Consider the following 20,028-nt stretch of genomic DNA (forward strand, 5'->3'; position numbering starts at 1 on the left):
ACTTTGTCAGTGCAAGGCACCAGGTCTAAATAGGAAACCATATTGGCCAGGCCATTTTGAAAATCAAAGCATAACTGTTTTCTTCTCAACGTTGACATCTTGTTGAAGATATTCTGTGATAAATGTCAATGTTGATTGTCAAAGAAATGGAAGAAAACTGTTTAAGTATCGAAGTATATATTAATTCTAGAGCTGGTAAGTTTAAATCTAATATATTAGAACTCTTCCTCAATATTTTCCTTCTGGCTTCAGTGAGTAAAATTGCTTTATTTCCCCCAACTCCTTTATCCCCCATCTAGGCCATACCTTGTGAACCTGCTTCCCTGTTTGGCTCGGATCAGCAAGCGATCAGAAGAATCCGTGCAGGAGACACTTGCTAGTGCTGTGCCAAAGATCATGATGGCTTTGGGAAACTTTGCAAATGATAGTGAAATCAAGGTATTTTAATTAGTCACTTTGTACTTCATTGTAGAGGCAACACTTTATTTAGTTATTTTCTTAGATATTAGCACAGAACTTTGCTGAACATGTTAAACCAAGGTAATTCCACTAAGTTATGATACATTGATAATTCTTGGGTTCTTATTAAAATAAGGTTTACTGGGATTTAATGTGTTAAACCGGTTTAAATAATTTTGCACTTCAGGAATTTTGTACAGACAATTTAAGTGGCTTGGTGATCCACATGCTGACAATGTCAGTATTTCAAATCATGTATTCTTGTGTAGGTAACATTCGATATGCTACCTTACCAAATTCTTTGGCAGTACAGTGCACTACATTTGCTGGTTCTCCTTTTATCCACTTGGTGGTAATCTTAAAAAAAAAACTCAAGTAAATGAAGTACAATTTTCCCTCATCCTGTTACAATTTTCAAAATATGTTGCCAGAGCCTTTTTGATAACAGATTCTAGCAATTTCCCTATGACAGATGTGAAGCAAACTATCTATGCCTACAGTTTGCTGCATTTTGGTTCCGCCCTAAACCCGCCCCCCCCCACCCCTTCTTGCACAAAGGTGTTTCATTATCTCTTCCAATGCTCTAGTACTCCACAATCTTAAGAATTATGGAAGATTATAACTAATTTAAATGCTATTTTTTGCAGCCATTTAGAGTACTACTTTAAGATCCTTCGATGCAGGCCATTTCCTACCGACTCAAAGTTCTTCTCCTTTTCTCTCTTGCATAGTCTTCCATCACAGAAATGGATCCTTATCTTAACTGCCTCCCTCTCTAACTCCCTTCTGTATCTGACCATTGACTAAATCTGAAATACCTAGCCTAAAGGATGGGGCTGTTTCCTGGAACAAATACTCATGTAACTTTCCCCTTCTTTAGCTTGGACTCCAGCTTTAACCACTCTAAACTTCAGTTTAATCAGCAGCTGCCACTTGGTGCAGATATGATTTGCCTGAATCTCTCAGGTGTCTGTCACCTCTCACCTGACATAGCTGCAATACCCCACCTGTTGTACCATCTTCGTGATTTGTTTTAGTAGTTAGATTTCAAGTTTAACTATAGTTGTGTTATGGAGTTAAGCGAGTTAACTTTGTATCTTTCTGGTACTGGTCCAGTCATCATCTTGCTCACCACATTAGTCTCCCTGTGTGTCTCCCTGTGTGTCTCCCTGTGTGTCTCCCTGTGTGTCTCCCTGTGTGTCTCCCTGTGTGTCTCCCTGTGTGTCTCCCTGTGTGTCTCCCTGTGTGTCTCCCTGTGTGTCTCCCTGTGTGTCTCCCTGTGTGTCTCCCTGTGTGTCTCCCTGTGTGTCTCCCTGTGTGTCTCCCTGTGTGTCTCCCTGTGTGTCTCCCTGTGTGTCTCCCTGTGTGTCTCCCTGTGTGTCTCCCTGTGTGTCTCCCTGTGAGCATCGCCCCTCTGGCTGCACTGAAATTCCTAATTCATCAAATTCTAAGAGTTAAGCATCTTACTGCACTCAGTCCCAAGCCGTTGCCTTTGTGTGACTATTGTTTGTTTTCATAACATTCACCCAAAAAAAGGAATGCCCTACACAGGAGACTCCAGTTGTAACTTTGTACGTTTGGAGATACTGGTGAGTCTTTGGAGAAAGAAAGTCAGGTTTAGCTGTGTTCGGTCATTCAGTTGCTTTTGTGGTCAACACAAGGGAGTCTTTTTTTAAAAAAAAAGTCTTTTTAAACGTTTAAAATAACTCCTTGCAAGTTACTTAGTCATTGAGATGTACAGCACAGAAATAGACCCTCTGGTCCAACTCGTCCACGCGGACCAGATATCCTAATCTAATAGAGTTCCGTTTGCCAGCACTTGTCCCATATCCCCCTCAACCCTTCCTATTCGTATACCAATCCAGATGCCTTTTAAATGCTGTAATTGTACCAGCATCCACCACTTCCTCTGGCGGATCATTCCATACACTCAGCACCCTCTGCCTGAAAAGGTTGCCCCTAAGGTCTCTTTTATATCTTTCCCCTCTCACCCTAAACCTATGCTCTTTGGTTCTGGATGCCCCCATCCCAGGGAAATGACCTTGTCTGTTTATCTTATCCATGCCCCTCATGATTTTATAAACCTTTTGAGATCACTCCTCAGCCTCCCAACACTCTAGGGAAAACAGCCCCAGCCTATTCAGCCTCTCCCTGTAGCTCGAATCCTCCAATCCTGGCAACATCCTTGTAAATCTTTTCTGTACCCTTTCAAGTTTCACAACATCCTTCCAATAGGGAGGAGACCAGGATTGCATACTGATTTAAAAACCTGTCTATCTTCAATATTCTTAAGAAACAAACCTCAACAGCCATCTGTGGTCAAGAATTCCACAGATTCTCAATCCTCAAAAGAAATTCTTCCTCATCAGTATCTTAAATGTGCAACTCCTTCTTATTCTGAAATTATGTCCTTTGGTACAGGAAGCAACAACCTTTCAGCATCTACCCTGCTAGGTCCCCTTAAGCATATTGTTTCTTTAATAAAGTTGCCTGTCATTCTTCTATATTCCAATGAGTACAGATCTAAGCTACTTAACTTCTGCAAGAATGGTCCCCCCATACTTGGTAGCAACCTAGTAGCTGGTCTCTGGAGTGACTCCAATGCTAGTTGGTTTTTCTTCAGATAAAAGTCTTCATAGTATTTAAACTGTGGTCTGACTGTACTGCCTTTATACTTTTAGGAAAACCTGTTGTACTTTTATACTTCATTTTCTTGGAACTCAAGGCCAGTGTTCCATTTGTTTGCCCTATTACCTGCTGAACTTGAATGCTAGCTTTTCGTAATACATGATCTAGGACTCCCAAATCCTTCTGTCTGTAGCTTTCTGCCATCTTTCTCCATTTAAGTAATCAGCTCCTCTCTCCTTCCTGCCACACATCATATGGGTAGTTTAATTGGCCCTTTCTCCCTTAGATTGTGGGATAATAAGACCAAAGGCTCTTGTTAATGTTGCTCTCCAGTGAAGCTTTTGAAATATGAACATTTGATGAGACTGGACTGGTCAATCATGGTCCCCTCTGCTAAACAATCTGTTCAGGCACATTCCTTAGATTTGTACATGAAGATTTTAAATCAAGTTTTGATGTGTTACCATATATACCTGTGGAAAGTGTCAAGTTTTTTTTGGAGTGTTTTCAAACGTTTAAATTATAGGGCTGACTAATACATGGGTCCTAGTTTTGAGGGACTGAAATTCATGCTGCAGTTCAAAATACCATATTAGCAGAAGTCGATGTGATCGCACAACTGATCCTGGGTAAAGAAGAGAAACACAATGAATTGCGGTAAAGTTAATCACTGGATAAAAGCAAGAGAAACAATGAATTACTGGTTGTAAATTTTATTTATACGTACCAGTACGAAAATTTAACATGTCAAGGATTAATTGAAATCCTGCAAAATCTCACTGCTTAATATATTGTCATGGCCTGGTATAGTGGCACACTTAAAATGAAACATTTTATTAAAATCTGAGTCTGTAAGTGTCTTTAACTTTTTGCCACATTCTTCAGTTTCCCTCCCATTTACCCTCTTAATGTTATGAACCTCAGCAACATGAACAAATTTGTCAAAGAATTAAGGATACATGTAGTTCATATCCCTTATTCTGATATAATGGCACAATTAAAATTAACTTTTTAACGATATTAACTTTTGGATGTATAGTGGACAAAGTGCGCTAAGTACATAGAGACTTGGTACCGGTCTGAATGAATGAATGAATGAATGAAACAAAACATGCTGTAGTAGACCAAGTGTGGTAAGTAGAGTTATGAATGAATGGAGATGCAACATGGTAAACAAAGAGCGATGAGTAGACTTGCCAGAATGAATCAATGCAGTTTCGTTTTAGTGGGTTAATGGGAACATGCAGTTTCCTTTGTAGAGGTTCATAGAACATAGAACATTACAGCGCAGTACAGGCCCTTCAGCCCTCGATGTTGCACCGCCCTGTCATACTAATCTGAAGCCCATCCCACCTACACTATTCCATGTACGTCCAATATGCCTGTCCAATGACGACTTAAATGCACTTAAACTTGGCGAATCTACTACTGTTGCAGGCAAAGCATTCCATACCCTTACTACTCTCTGAGTAAAGAAACTACCTCTGACATCTGTCTTATACCTATCTCCCCTCACTTTCAAGTTGTGTCCCCTTGTGTTTGCCATCCCCATACTTGGAAAAAGGCTCTCCCTGTCCACCCTATCTAACCCTCTGATTATCTCTTGTATGTCTGTATTAAGTCACCTCTCAACCTTCTTCTCTCTAATGAGAACAGCCTCAAGGCCCTCATCCTTTCCTCGTAAGACATTCCTTCTATACCAGGCAACATCCTAGTAAATCTCCTCTGCACCCTTTCCAAAGCTTCCACATCCTCCTCATAAAGCGGTGACCAGAACTGTACACAATACTCCAACTGTGGCCGTACCAGAGCTTTGTACAGCTACAGCATAACCTTCTGGTTCTGGAACTCAATCCCTCCTATTAATAAAGGCCATCTATGCCTTCTTAACAACCCTGTCAATCAAAACTTTTTGGGATCTGTATACATGGACACCAAGATCTCTCTGCTCATCTGCACTCCCAAGAATCTTGCCATTAGCCCAGTACTTTGCATTCCGATTACTCCGTCCAAAGTGTATCACCTCACATTTGTCTGCATTAAACTCCATTTGCCACCTCTCAGCCCAGCTCTGCATCCTATCTATGTCTCCCTGCAACCTACTACGTCCTTCGTTACTATCCACAACTCCACCGACCTTAGTGTCGTCCGCAAATTTGCTAACCCACCCTTCTAAACCCTCATCCAGGTCATTTATAAAAATGACGAACAGCAGTGGACCCAACACTGACCCTTGCGGTACGCCACTAGTAACTGGACACCAAGATGAACATGTTCCATCAACTGCAACCCTCTGGCTTGCTGAAAGAAAACAATTACTCATCCAAACTGCTATGTCTCCCACAATCCCATTCCGCCGCATTTTGTATAATAGCCTACTGTGGGGAACCTTATCAAATGCCTTGCTGAAATCCATATACACCACATTAACCGGTTTACACTCATCTACCTGTTTAGTCACTTTGTCAAAAAATTCAATAAGATTCGTTAGACACGACCTACCCTTCACAAAACCGTGCTGACTGTCCCTGATCAGATTATTCTTGGCTAGATAATTATAAATCCTATCTCTTATAACCTTTTCCAACACTTTACCAACAACTGAAGTGAGACTCACTGGTCTGTAATTACCAGGGTTGTCTCTACTACCGTTTTTGAACAAGGGAACCACATTTGCTATCCTCCAATCCTCTGGCACTATTCCTGTAGACAATGATGATGATTTGAAGATCAATGCCAAAGGCTCTGCAATCTCTTCCCTTGCTTCCCAGAGTATCCTAGGATAGATCCCAACCGGCCCAGGGGACTTGCCTATTTTCACACTCTGCAGTATTTCTAATATCTCTTCCTTGTGAACCTCAATCTCTTCTAGTCTAGATACAAGTGTGTCTGTACCTTCCTTGCCAGCATTTTCATTTTCTATAGTGAACACTCAAAATATTTATTTAGTGCTTCCCCTATTTCCTGACTCCACACACAACTTCCCACTATTATCCTTGATTGGCCCTAATTTAACTCTTGTCATTCTTTTATTCCTGACCTACTAATGTGATTATAATAGGGTTGACTTTTACATGAGATATATGGAAAATAAAAGGTTTTTTTTTGGGCAAAAATAAGGGGTCGACTTTTACATGTGATCACCATTTACATGATTATATACGGTACTTTCAAATAATGTATTATTTGAATGCGGAATGTTTTACAGTGAGGGTCAGCCTTAACATCCAAGATGTTTGGCCAGCAGCTTAACTAGGCTAGCCATATGAATACTGTGGTTTCAAGAGCAGACCTGAGACTGAATATTCTGGTGAGAGTTATGACATTCCTTACTCCTCAAAACCTGCCTCGAACCTTGAGGCCTAATTCAGGCCTGTAATGCAATTGTCTGTTTGCCTAGTTACCTGTACCTCCAATAATTCTCCAAGCTCAGCACCATCCTGGGCAAAGCTGCCTATTTGACTGGCATACCATCCGATATTTTAAATTGTTATACTCTCTCCACTGGTGCCCAATGGCAAAGTATATAACATTGACAGGCTATGTTCTTGTACCTCGCCAAACCTTCTTTGACAGCAACTCCCAAACTTGCAACCTCCATCACCTTGAAGAACAAGGGCAGTTAAGACATGGGAATACCACTTTATGGGAGTTTCACTTCAGATCCAGGAATGTGCCCGACCTATCCTTTATTGTCCTGGATCCAAATTGAGGAACTCTCCTCCCTAATACTTCTCCCAGTACCTTACCATATCAAGTACAGTGACCTGAGAAGGTGGGAGTTAGCAATGGACAATGAATGCTAGCTGAGCTGTGATATGTATATCTCAAACATAAATTTTCTAATAAGTGTTAACAAAATTGTTGCATTATGGGGAAAGCAAAAATATGATTGGTATTTGAGGAATTATCATGGACAAAACATTAGGGGGCCAGATGGTCGTCTCCTATTTGCCAGATCCTGCTCATAAACCCCTTTATTAGTGTCCCATCACCACCTTGTCAGACTGTTATGATCCACATAGAACCTGATAGCTTTAGATGAAAATTACTGAAGGATGAGATCTTGTGTTGTAAGACTTTTTCTGTAACTAATAAACTAAAATCAACATACTATAGACAATTAATTAATACAGTGAACAAAAAATCTGATTGCACATTAACTAGCTATTGAAGCTAAAATATGGTTCATAAAATATTTTTATTCTACCTCCTACTGACGTTGATATGTAGCATTAAAAATTAAGCCCCAAGTTACTTCCAGCATTTGCACAGGCTCACTTCCCCCTGCCATGCTAGTTTGTTTTTTCACCGCCTACTCAGTGTTTCAGAACCAATTTCCACCACCAGGGCCCACCACTGTGATACTTTACTCCTTGCAAATCCAAAAGTCGTCCTCTCTTTGGAAGGGAAGAAAATCAGCATTTAGCTTGGTTGCTAACAAGAAAATAATTCTTTTTTGATCTTTATGTCAACAACTGTTTCTCAATATCTCTGTCTTTAAAATGTGATTGTCCCACTTTGTGACAAGGGGTGTAATCTTCCGTTTGATTTTCACTAGGTTTTCTTACCACATTACAGGTAGATTACATTTTTTCAGGTGGGGTGTTGTATGACCACCATCCTCTTTTAGAATACTGTGTTTAAACTTAGAGATTTTAAAACATTAAGTTGCAAAATTCCTGCTCTCAAAACACAAGTTAGTCTTAATCTTGACTCATTCTTTCTTATTTGATGCCAGCCCTATCTGCTCCTTCTCTGTTTGTTTCTCTTGGCTTGATTCTCTGAATTCCGTTCAGGATTCCCAAGTGTTGCCTGGCCATTGCATTGTTAAGCGCTTTGTGTAATCATGAAAAAATGCAGTTCTGGATATGCTTTTCAGATAGCTTTGTAACATTGCTTGGCCATGTCCTTGAAGCTCAACTAGTTTGTGTCAACTGAATCTCAAGGCTGGATTGTAATCTTGAGCTATTTCATTATTTTGAGAGATATTGCCTTAATTCATTTTGGAGCAGTATTTATGCTGATAGGTGGTTCTTTATTCACTCTGAGGCAAGATTTTATCAGGAGATAAATTACTTTGACTGAAAGGTTAGCTGGCACCTTGATGACCATCAGCCTGGCTTCCCTGCAGCCCCCTGTTATCGTGGGGGTGGCCTAAATGGGGTCCGTGTGGAACTTATGTCCCTATTTGGGAGGAAGTCCTATCTTAGAAAGCTGTTGGCTGGCAACTCTGTAGTCTTAGTTGCAGCAGAGGAAGTAGTGCTCGCTGCTGGGGCTGCAAGCAGTCCCAAAGAAAAAGATACCTCCCAAACTTGACGCAAGTGCGGGAAGTTGGGCAGGCCTAGCTGCGAGACAAAACATGTGACAAGTTGAGTATGGAAGGCAGGAACATGGGTTAGAGGGACGCGATCAGGTGTACTCCTGATGGGACATAGAGGACCCTTCATAGCCTCCCAGAAGAAGTGTTCTGGGTTCCTGTTTTACAGCACCCTATCTAGTCAAAGACTAAATTATTATGATGAAGGTTGTCTTGAATGGCCACCTTGAACTGCTGTGTTACAATTTAGTAAAACTGAGGGTAGTTAATCGACTCAACCACCTTGGTGTAAGTTTGGAATCCCATACAGACCAGACTGGTAAGAATGACAAGATATGTACATGGATTTTAGTAAGGCATTTGATAAGGTTCCCAATGGTAGGCTTATGCGGAAAGTCAGGAAGCATGGGATAGAGGGAAATTTGGCCAACTGGATAGAAAACTGGCTAACCGGTCGAAGGCAGAGAGTGGTGGTAGATGGTAAATATTCAGCCTGGAGCCCAGTTACAAGTGGAGTTCCGCAGGGATCAGTTCTGGGTCCTCTGCTGTTTGTAATTTTTATTAATGACTTAGAGCAGGGATCGAAGGGTGGGTCAGTAAATTTGCAGATGATACGAAGATAGGTGGAGTTGTGGACAGCGAGGAGGGCTGTTGTCGGCTGCAGAGGGACTTAGATATGATGCAGAGCTGGGCTGAGGAGTGGCAGATGGAGTTCAACCCTGCCAAGTGTGAGGTTGTCCATTTTGGAAGAACAAATAAGAATGCAGAATACAGGGTTAATGGTAGGGTTCTTGGTCAGGTGGAGGAACAGAGGGATCTTGGGGTCTATGTACATAGATCTTTGAAGGTTGCCACTCAGGTGGATAGAGTTTGTAAGAAGGCCTATGGAGTATTATCGTTCATTAGCAGAGGGATTGAATTCAAGAGTCGTGAAGTGATGTTGCAGCTGTACAGGTCTTTGGTTAGGCCACAGTTGGAGTACTGTGTGCAGTTCTGGTCGCCTCACTTTAGGAAAGATGTGGAAGCTTTGGAGAGGGTGCAGAGAAGATTTACCAGGATGTTGCCTGGAATGGAGAGTAGGTCGTACGAGGATAGGTTGAGAGTTCTCGGCCTTTTCTCGTTGGAACGGCGAAGGATGAGGGGTGACTTGATCGAGGTTTATAAGATGATCAGAGGAATAGATAGAGTAGACAGTCAGGAACTTTTTCCCCGGGTACAACAGAGTGTTACAAGGGGACATAAATTTAAGGTGAAGGGTGGAAGGTATAGGGGAGATGTCAGGGGTGGGTTCTTTACCCAGAGAGTGGTGGGGGCATGGAATGCGCTGCCCGTGGGAGTGGTAGAGTCAGAATCATTGGCGACCTTTAAGAGGCATTTGGATAGGTACATGGATGGGTGCTTAATCTAGGTTAGAAGTTCGGCACAACATCGTGGGCCGAAGGGCCTGTTCTGTGCTGTATTGTTCTATGTTCTATATCTTTCCTTGCGCTTTTATGTAAATCTGACTGTTTCATAATCACTCTTGTTTTATTTCGTTTTAAACACATTTCAAATGACACTGCAGAAGTTTAAGAATTTTAACTTATTATCTGGATAATTGGTCTAAGCAACTCCTCCACTGTAGAATTATTTTGTAACTTCACCCTGAAAGATCTGGCTCTAATTTTCAGGCTATGTCCCTGATCCTGGACTGTCTGACGGATAAAAAGTTTTTCTATATCTGTCCAGTTGCTTCCCCTTTATGTTGGAAATGTTAATCACATGAGGCCCTGAACCTTCTACGTTCAAGGATAATGACCCTGTTCTTCAAATTAGGGGGGAGGTGCAAAACGTGATGAAAAATTCAAATGGAATGTTGCTCTGTATCTTACGAGAGGCTGGATTTCAAAACCGACAGATGATTCAATTCTACAGAGTCTTAGTCAAGTCCTGTTGGGAGCATTGCTGTCAAGAATTATATGTAAGCTTTGGGCAGAATGTAAATAAATTGAGCTGGAATAGGCCATTTGCTCTTTGAACTTTCTGATCTCATCACCAAGAACTTTGCTGAAATCTCCTGACTCTTCCAGTTACAATATCATTGTATTCCTTTAGTACCCAAGAATTTATTGACCTCTGTCTTTAATATGCTCAAAGACTGACCATAGTTCCCTGGGGTAAAGAATTATAAAAATTCAAGACCTCTGAAAGTTGAAATTTCTCCTTGTCAGTCCTAAATAATCTTTTAATAACATTTTTATACTGAAACTGTAGCCTCATGTTTAGATTCCCTAGCTGGGGAAACATTTTTCTCCAGTATCTACTTTTTTGAAGCCCCAAAGAATTTTCAACATTATAATTCATTCGTGGTACCTTTTTTTTTTATTTTCCCCCTCTCTCAAGTCCATTACCTTATCCCAGCATTTAGTCTAGTAAACCTTTTGATTATCCTACCTTTTGGACCGGTATATCCTTCCCTAAATAAAGAGGCCAGAACTGCACACCGTTCTCACTAATATCTTGTATGTCTCATATTTGCAGAAATACTTGAGCTTAAGGTTAAGTTATGAGGACAGGATTAACATGGATACATGGAACTTAGAGTCATAAAGATGTACAGCATTGAAACAGACCCTTCAGTCCAACTTCTCTGTGCCGACCTGAGATTCCAATCCAGTCCCACCTGTCAGCACCCGGCCTATATCTCTCCAAACCCTACCCTCCAGATACCTTTTAAATGTTGTGTTTTGATTTTGTGTGTAAACCTGGTTTTTATCAGTGTGATTAGAAGGGGGTGGAGGTGTTTACAACGATAGAGGTTTGATTTGGTAAGATGGATAAAATGTCTCCTCTGGTGGAGAAATTCATAATTCTGAAAAATGGTGTTAGGCAGTTTAGCAGTAACATCAGGAAGTATTTTTTTACTTCACTCATGAATATAATTTCTAGGCATGGTGTTGATTATGAAGTTCCCTAACTTGCTAGCATAGGCCCACAATGGGATATAATTGATGTAAGATTGTTGCTATCATAAAGGGCTTTCACCTTCCTGAATCCGATTTATTGCACTGATTTTAAAGAGAAAGATGAAAGGTGATAGCTAGAGGCAGAGGCTCTGCAGCGAGTTTGAAAGTAGTGATGTGCTGACCAGGTAGATTAGGAACTGGGGCAGGGATTTGATCAGTATGCTCATTCTGGGTGTAGTCATTGTTTTTCTTTGCACAATAGAGATTTAATTGGGGATTATATTGTATTTGATAGAAGAAGGCTATTTGGGTTTTTTTTTGGTTGTCAATTCAGAAGTCAGTTGTGATTACTGACCACTGTTCCTTGAGCAATCAGAATTTCCACCAGTTTGCCAGAAAATGAATTTGACAATAAACTAGCTCTCCTCCTATATTTTTAAATTAAAGCCTTTGTTCTATTTGCAGTATAAAGCTGGATTGCTCTTGATGTAAACATGCCGGAACAGTGTGTGTGTAATAACTGATGTCAAGGGAATGCGATGGTGTATCATGAGCTAAATCTAGTGTCTGATGTCATGTATTTTCTCTCATCTCTGATGTCTGCCTTGAGTAGGGCAGGTTTTAGAGATCCTTTACAGAATGGAAACACCATTTCAGGATCTGTTCCAAAAAATATACTTTTATTTTCCTTCAAATATCATAAGGTATAAATTTGGGGCACTGCATTAATTAATAAATCAGAGGCAAGAATTCTTAGCATTCAAAACTTTAAAAAAACTCTGTTAATACTGGTCACTGCAGTACCACTGTTAACATTTGTCCCATGTGAAGAAAATCTTCATAGAAACCACACCCTTTTTGCAGCAGTCAGCAAGCTGAGTTTTCTGATTTTAAATGTACAGTACAGTCAACCACTTTGACATCTCCTGTGAAATAGGGGTTGGGGACAGTGTAGATATGTGGAGGGAACAGTTTGGTTGGGGGACTGGACAGGATAATGGGAAATGTACTTGTTTGAAGGTGGGGGTGGGGGGAAATCAGTTCACAGTCAGTGATGTGCCCTTTTAATTGTTACCTAGGAGTCAAGTACATTTGCTGGGTAACTATTAACCTTAAGTGACTTGGAGCTGTCAAATTTCTCTGATTTCAATGGATTCTTGTGGGGATCATAAGACATGGGAATTACTCATCGGAAAATTAATTTTCTTGAGTAATTTCCATAAAGTCAGATGTGTCAGGGTTCTGCATGGTCATAATGTGCAAGTCCAGTCTATTCTGCTGTGATGGCTCTCTGGCTATTGGGATATCTGGGTCACCAGCTTAATCACTATTTCAGTGAAATGTAAGATGCCACAGTCTTGAGATGCTGTTTCTGACCAGATCAAGATGTCTTTCAACTTAACTCACCTTGTTCAATTGTTCAAAGAGAACTACCCCACCCCTCTTTACCTAAAGTATTCATTCACTGTTCTTTAAATAATTACAACAATTATACTTTTGCTCCCTGAAACCATTGCAGATATCTAAGTATTGTTTGTCAAAGTGGCCTTTGATACCAGCCTTGCATTTACTTTTTCGGGTTTATCTCTACCTGTGTCATATTATCAATCTCCACAGCTGGTGCTGAAACCCTTACTAGTGCCTTCATTAGCAGGAGACTTGACTAATCTGTTGCCATGCTGGCTTACCTTTCAATTTGTACGCACTGTAAACTGAAACTTTGCCATAATTCCACCTTCCATATCTTAACTTACTCTCTACCTAGCTATGTATCCTCAGTGTTTCCTAAAATCTACTCTTGGAATAGCTTTTGATCACTATTGTAATATTTCTTTATTTAACTCTGTCTCAAATTTTGTTTGAAGCTGTTGTGAAACTGTTTGGGATGTTGAACTATGTTAATACTGTATCAGCTCATACCGAGTCCCACTCACTGATCACCCATGTGTTTAGTGACTTAATGAATCAATATTAGAATTCTCAGTCGGTTTATAACCCTTCCAAGATCCATTGCCACTTTATTTCTGTAATCTCCTCCAACATTGTATTCAACCAACGAATGGAAGCTATCACTTCTGAGTGTACTCTTTGAACTCATTCCACTGGTGGTGGCCAAGTGTTGAGCATCTTGAGCGCCAAGCTGTGAAATTCATGCCTGCATTGTTCATTGCCCCAGTATTCTACCTTTTTTCTTGGTATCTTAGTGTCAGGGGCCTGGGTTAGATCCCAGCTTTGGGCAACTATCTGTGTGGAGTTTGCACATTTTCCTCATGTCTGCATGAGCTTCCTTCAGATGCTCAGGTTTTCTCCAGCATCCAAAGATGGATTGTCTATCCAAAATATTGCCCCATAGTATCCAGGAATGTGCAGGTAACTTGGGTTAGCCATGATGAAAAAAATGTATGGGGATACAGGGATTGGATGGGTAAAGGTGTAGGGTGGGTGGGTGGGTTAGGGTGGGTGGGTGGGTCTGGGTGGTATTCTGTTTAGAGAGTTGGTGCAGATTTGATGGGCTGAATGGTCTCTTTCTACACTAGAAGTTCTATGATCCTCAAAACCGATCAGATTTTAATGTCTTTTAGTGAAGGAAATATGTAATCCTGAGCTGATATGACTTCAGACCCACAGCAATGTTGTTGATTCTTAACTGCCCTCTGAAATGGCCTAGCTAGCCACTCACTTTCAAGGGCATTTAGGGCTGAGCAACAAATTCTGGTCTTGTTAAATATTCACATCTAATGAAAGAATAAAGGGAAGAAAATGTGGTTATAATAGCACCATTGTCTTGTAGTTGGAACAGTGTCTTGAAAAATAAATCAAGAAGGATATTTTACAAAGGTAAATATCCACGAATTAAACATTACGGTAGTATTCTGCAAAAGTGTACAAACATTTGTAGCAACGCCAGTATAGTACTGAAATGTGGACTGAGAAGATATTAGGTATTGTACTGTATGGTGTTGCTTATTTATTAAATGTTCCTAATAGAATTTTACCAAAGGCTATGGTATAACTAAGAGGCTTTAACCATCTATTATCTACTTTCAAAATTTCAGATGTTATTGAAAACCTTCATTGGGAACCTTAAATCAAGTTCACCAACCATTCGTAGGACTGCAGCCAGCTCTGCTGTGAGCATCTGTCAACATTCAAGAAAAACCCAGTACTTCTACACTTGGTTATTGAATGTGCTTTTAGGTAAAACTAGTATGGTCAAGGATTGTTTTTAAATATCTACATATTAGTCTGTTTGTTACTTTCTAGCCCCCTCCTTGTCAGAGTGTTGGTAATGACCTTTCTACTTAAGCACAGCCGTCCATATGGTGAACGTAGTTGTATAGTTCTATTTCAGTCTTCAACCCATGAAGCAATGGCCCTACGTTCTCAGGGGAGGTTGCTGTGTGAATTGGAGGTGCTGATGGTCCCACAGTGTTACTGCTCCTTTTCCTCCTAGTGCCTTCCTTTGTGTCTGAAATGATACTGTTCACTGAAGTCTTTTTTTAAAAAAGGCAAAGTTAATCTGCTTCGCTGCTTTATCTTCATCCTGAAGGTCATGCTGAGCACAGAGTAATCCAGTCTTTATCTGAGGGATTTCTTCTGAGAGCTGAAACAGTTCAGGCAATCCTTCGAGGGAAGGAATGTCAAAGAAAAGCAGACTGCATGCAAGGGGCCAGAATTTTTTCTCACACTGTATTGTTATGGGCAGTTCTCATTAGTGAAATGAGAAATGAAATTTAACAAAACAAACGATAACAATGGAAAGTCAAATACCTCTCAGTGATGGGAAGCAAATGTGGCAGATTCTTTTGAGTGGAGAAAGATCCCACTGATTAGGTGAATAGCTGGTAATGACTGTTTAATGTTTCATTGGTGCCAGTGCATTCCCCAAGCATTGAGCTCATTATATTGTCTGAAGTGAGACTGATTGACACTTTGTAAAACCCAGTGTCTTGAAGGATATCTTCATCTTTAGATAGCAGTGGAAGTTGGATCATTGAATATTTTTAAGGTGGAGGTAGGTTGATCCTTGTTAGACAAGAGATTGAGGTTATCAAGGGTAGATAGGAATGTGCAATTTGAAATACAAATGAATCAGCTGTGATCTTATGAATTCAGAGCAAGTTTGAATGTTGAGATGACTGGTTTCGGTTCCTATTTTGTGTGACCATGACCTGTCAAACACAACTCTTAGGACTGCTGTGCATAGCTCATAGTTGGAGAACTGTGTCATTACTGTTTCTAACAGCTTGCTGTTCTGGATGTGGCTTTGCTTTTTTTATTAGTACTATCTTGGCGGCTTTAAAAAGTCAGCACCTGGAAGAAAAGAGCAAGCAATAAAATAAGGGTGATCGTGAGAAATAAAGTTCTGTGGGATGCTGTCACCTCTTTTTGACTCTAAGTAGTGTAGTGTATGTCAGATGTCATCTTTGTAGTGATATGCTTGAGTTGTTGACAGTAATAAATAATGTATTGTTATGAAGATGTAGGTGTACTGTACCTTTTAAGAAAGTTCAAAGCTAGCACAACTAGTATTGTAGAAGGAAAAGGTAAGATAAGTTAGAGGAAGGAGGTGTAAATAGTTGAGTTAATTATTCTCTGTTATACCTTAAGAAATAAAGTTGTTAATTTTTACTTTAAATAGTTGGTCTCTCAAATGTTGGATTACTGCACAGGATAATTCTTTTGTGTTGCTGGTTTAAATTAAGCAGGAGGGTTTAGCCTGTGGTCGTAACAGTATGTTCTTCAAGTGTGGTTTTCGATCAAAATTAAGACTTCCCTTTTTATAGCTTGCTTCAGTGGGCTGACAGTTGTTAGTTAGTGCAATCTGTGAAGTGTCCTAGTACCCCTATGGGAGTCTCTGTAGCTGGAATGTCATTCTGAAGGAATGTGTTTACTGTATATTTTAACACCATAAATAACTGGGACAACACATCCATCCTAGGACAAGCCAACAGAGAGACACGAGAATTCCTAGAAGCATGGCAGTCCAACGGGATCTTGGTCAACAAACACATTTGACTTGGATCCCATTTACCACCCCTTGAGAAAAAGAACAGGAAATGACATCACCACAAGAAATTACATCACAAACCCATGCAACCTAAACACAAATAGAAAGCAGGCCGTATCACCAGTGCTTCATCTGGAGCCTCACTGATTATATGTAGTATTGTGACGAAATGTCTGAAAACAAACCTTTCAGTTCAACGAGCAAACCTACATCCAGAACCATGAATGTTTTCTGACAAAGCAGTTGTCAGACTGTCAGAACATTTTAATTCTGTGTAGTTTGTCGAGATGGTTGAATGGATTGTTAAACTGTATGTTTTGGTGAAAAAGCAATCTGTATAAACTGAAGAAAGGGTGCTCTCAACCTTTAGGAGCATTTGAACCCCATGAGCTTGTTTCACAGTTCAAATAGGCTAGATACAGTATGCTTCTTAACCAGAGCAAGAGGCTGGGAAGTGGGTCCAGAGCCTCAGTGCATTGATCAGGTCAGAGATAATTCAAAACAGATTTTTTTGTCCTTAAAACTCCTGTTTTCCCAGGCTAAAAGCCTTTCCTCCGCATGCAAAAGTTCTTTTTGAACAAGTTTTGTTTGTATTCGTTATTTCTATTTTTCTGTCTGTACAGGCATATCAGAAAAAAAATATTTTTAACAATAGAGGTACATCAGTTCAGAAGTGTGTGTACAAATATTCGAGCTATTTATTTAATGCTGAAGAAATATATTGTATCCTCAGCCCATCATCTTCAATTGCTTCATCAGTCACCTTCCCTTCAGGTTAAGGTCAGAAGTTGGAACGCTTGCTGATTGCACAGTATTCATCCCCTTTCACGATTCAGTAAGCCCTCAAAGATCAGTAAGACAGCTTGTGTGTGTGGTGCTGCAGGAGATGGAGATACTAAACAAATATTTTGCATCAGTGTTTACTGTAGAAAAGAACATGGAAGATACAATGTACAAAAACAGATGGTGACATCTAGAAAAATGTCCATACTGCAGAGGAGGAAGTGCTGGATGTTTTGAAATGCCTAAAGATGGATAAATCCTCAGGACCTGATCAGGTGTATCCTCGAACTCTTTGGGAAACTAGGGAAGTGATTGCTGGGCCCCTTGCTGAGATACTTATATCTCTGATAGTCACACATGAGGTGCAGGAAGACTGGAGGCTGGATAGCTTGGTAGGAAGGTGGTAAGGACAAGCCAGGGAACCATAGACCAGTGAGCCTGACATCAGTAGTGGGCAGTTTGTTGGAGGAAATCCTGAGGGATAGGATGTACGTATATTTGGAAAGGCAAGGACTGATGAAGGATAGTCAACATGGCTTTGTGCATGGGAAATCATGTCTCATGAACTTGATTTGAGTTTTTTGAAGTAAGAGGATTGAGGGTAGAGCGGTAGATGTAATCTATGTGGACTTCAGTAAGGTGGTCAACAAGGTTCCCCATAGGAGATTGGTTTGCACGGTTAAATCTCATGGCACGCAGGGAGAACCAGCCATTTGGAAACAAATGGCTAAAAGGTAGAAGACAGAAGGTGGTGGAGGAGGGTGTTTTTCAGACTGGAGGCCTGTGACCAGTGGAGTGCCATGAGGATTGGTGCTGGGTCCACTGCTTTTTGTCATTTATATAAATGATTTGGATGTGAATAAAGGAGGTATCATTAGTGTGTTTGCAGATGACACCAAAATTGGAGGTCTAGTGGATGCGAAGGAGGGTACCTTGCATATTACAACGGGACCTTGATCAGATGGGCCAATGGGCTGAGGAGTGGCAGATGGAGTTTATTTAGGTAAATGTGAGGTGCTGTGTTTTGGAAAAGCAATTCATAGCAGGACTTGTACACCTTAATGGTAAGGTCCTGGGAGTGTTGTTGACCAAAGAGACCTTTGGAGTGCAGATTCATGACTCTTTGAAAGTGGAGTCACAGGTAGATAGGATAGTGAAGAAGGCGTTTGGTATGCTTTCCTTTATTGGTCAGGATATTGAGTACAGGAGTTGGTTGGTCATGTTGCAGTTGTACAGGATCTTGGTTAGGCCACTGTTGGAATAATGCGTGCAATTCTAGTCTCCTTTCTGTCGGAACAATGTTGGGAAATTTGAAAGGGTTCAGAAAAGATTTACAAGAATGTTGCTGGGGTTGGAGGATTTGAGCTATAGAGAGAGAATGAAAAGGCTGGGACTGTTTTCCTGGAGCATCTGAGGTTGAGGGGTGATCTTAGAGGTTTACAAAATCATGAGGGACATGGATAGGATAAATAGACAAAGTCTTTTCCCTGAGGCGGGGCAGTCCAGAATTAGAGGGCATAGGTTTATGATGAGAGGGGAAAGATAAAATGAGACCTAAGGGGCAACCTTTTTCACGCAGAGGGTCGTACGTGTATGTCAGAGGAAGTGGTGGCGGCTAGTTCAATTGCAACACTTAAAAGGCATCTGAATAGGTATATGAATAGGAAGAGTTTGGAGGGAAACTGACCAAGTGCTGGCAAATGGGACCAGATTAGGTTAGGATATTTGGTCAACATGGACAAGTTGGACTGAAGGATCCGTTCCCGTTTTGTACATCTCTATGACTTGATGACTCTCATAACTTAGTTGATTTCGCAAAGCATGTCCACTTTTACAAGACCCAAGTTAGGATGTGTGCAGTTCCACCAATATTCAAGAAGTTTGACATGATCCAGGATAAAATCACTTGATATTCACCACATATTAAGATGGTATTGCTGAGATTGGCAGTGTTCAGTTTCTGATCCCAGGGCTCGGCCACTCAAGGGTACGATGCAGCAGAGCCTGCCGCAACTGCAGTATCCATAACCCCTCTCACATCTTCATTGTTTGGTGCAGTGGTGGCTTTATGTCTTTCTCCAGTGGTGTTGGTTGGGGCCAGGCCGTGCACTGCCCCAGATCCATGACTAGCTCTGCTGCTTAGGCCACAGGCTTTAGAGTTGGTGGTGGAGGAGCTTGGAGTCAGGACTCCGGCAACTGGTGACCAGTGGCAATGTCTCGAGTAGCATCAGGGAGGTGTGAAGTAGGCTCACTGCTTCAGTGTGGATGCGGCAGTTGTGGGAATGGTGGTGATGACAGTGGTGGGCCTGTAATTGAGAACCTGGAACCCAATACAGAGACCTCGGCCGATGTTGAGCAGCGAGCAGAGTCATCTTGGAGGGTAACAAGAAGAACTGGGAAAGATACAGTAAAATCTTACATTGTATTCAGTATTTCAAGATGGCGCCGGAGCATGGCAACACTTTGCCTTTTGCACACTTAAAAATATTTTTCACTGTATTTTTATATACATGTGAAAATAAATCTTAGTCCAGTCTAATCCTATCCAGTCTACAAAAGATTACTTCATCACTGGCAGTGTGGCAACAGTGTACATTTTAAAGATACACTCATCAGATCCCTCCAAAACCATGTTCCAAACTGAGCGAACTCATCACCTAGAAGGACAAGAGCACAGTATATAGGAAAAGCACCACCTGCAAATGTTCTTCCAGACTGCACATTTGACTGAGAACTATATTGCCATTCCTTTGCTGTCACTGTCAAAATTCTGCATCTCCCTCTCGAACAACACTGTCATCACCTTCTCCAGAACAATTAGGATGCTCAATAAATGCTGGCCTAGTACATGATGATCATATCCCATGAGCTAATTAAAGAAA

At 40.9% G+C, this 20,028-nt stretch overlaps 1 protein-coding gene across 14 annotated transcripts in view; it reads left to right on the forward strand.

Annotated features, from left to right (window-relative positions):
* htt (huntingtin) overlaps window positions 1–20,028 on the forward strand; it is a 264,314-nt gene that overhangs the window by 34,776 nt on the left and 209,510 nt on the right. For all 14 annotated transcript variants that reach the window (XM_072594050.1, XM_072594086.1, XM_072594068.1 and 11 more), the window contains exons 6-7: window positions 300–438; window positions 14,409–14,550. In XM_072594050.1, the coding sequence (XP_072450151.1) occupies window positions 300–438; window positions 14,409–14,550 (281 nt within the window). The remainder of the gene's footprint in view (window positions 1–299; window positions 439–14,408; window positions 14,551–20,028) is intronic.

This window comes from Chiloscyllium punctatum, chromosome 2 (assembly GCF_047496795.1).
Source record: "Chiloscyllium punctatum isolate Juve2018m chromosome 2, sChiPun1.3, whole genome shotgun sequence".
NCBI classification, from domain to species: domain Eukaryota; kingdom Metazoa; phylum Chordata; class Chondrichthyes; order Orectolobiformes; family Hemiscylliidae; genus Chiloscyllium; species Chiloscyllium punctatum.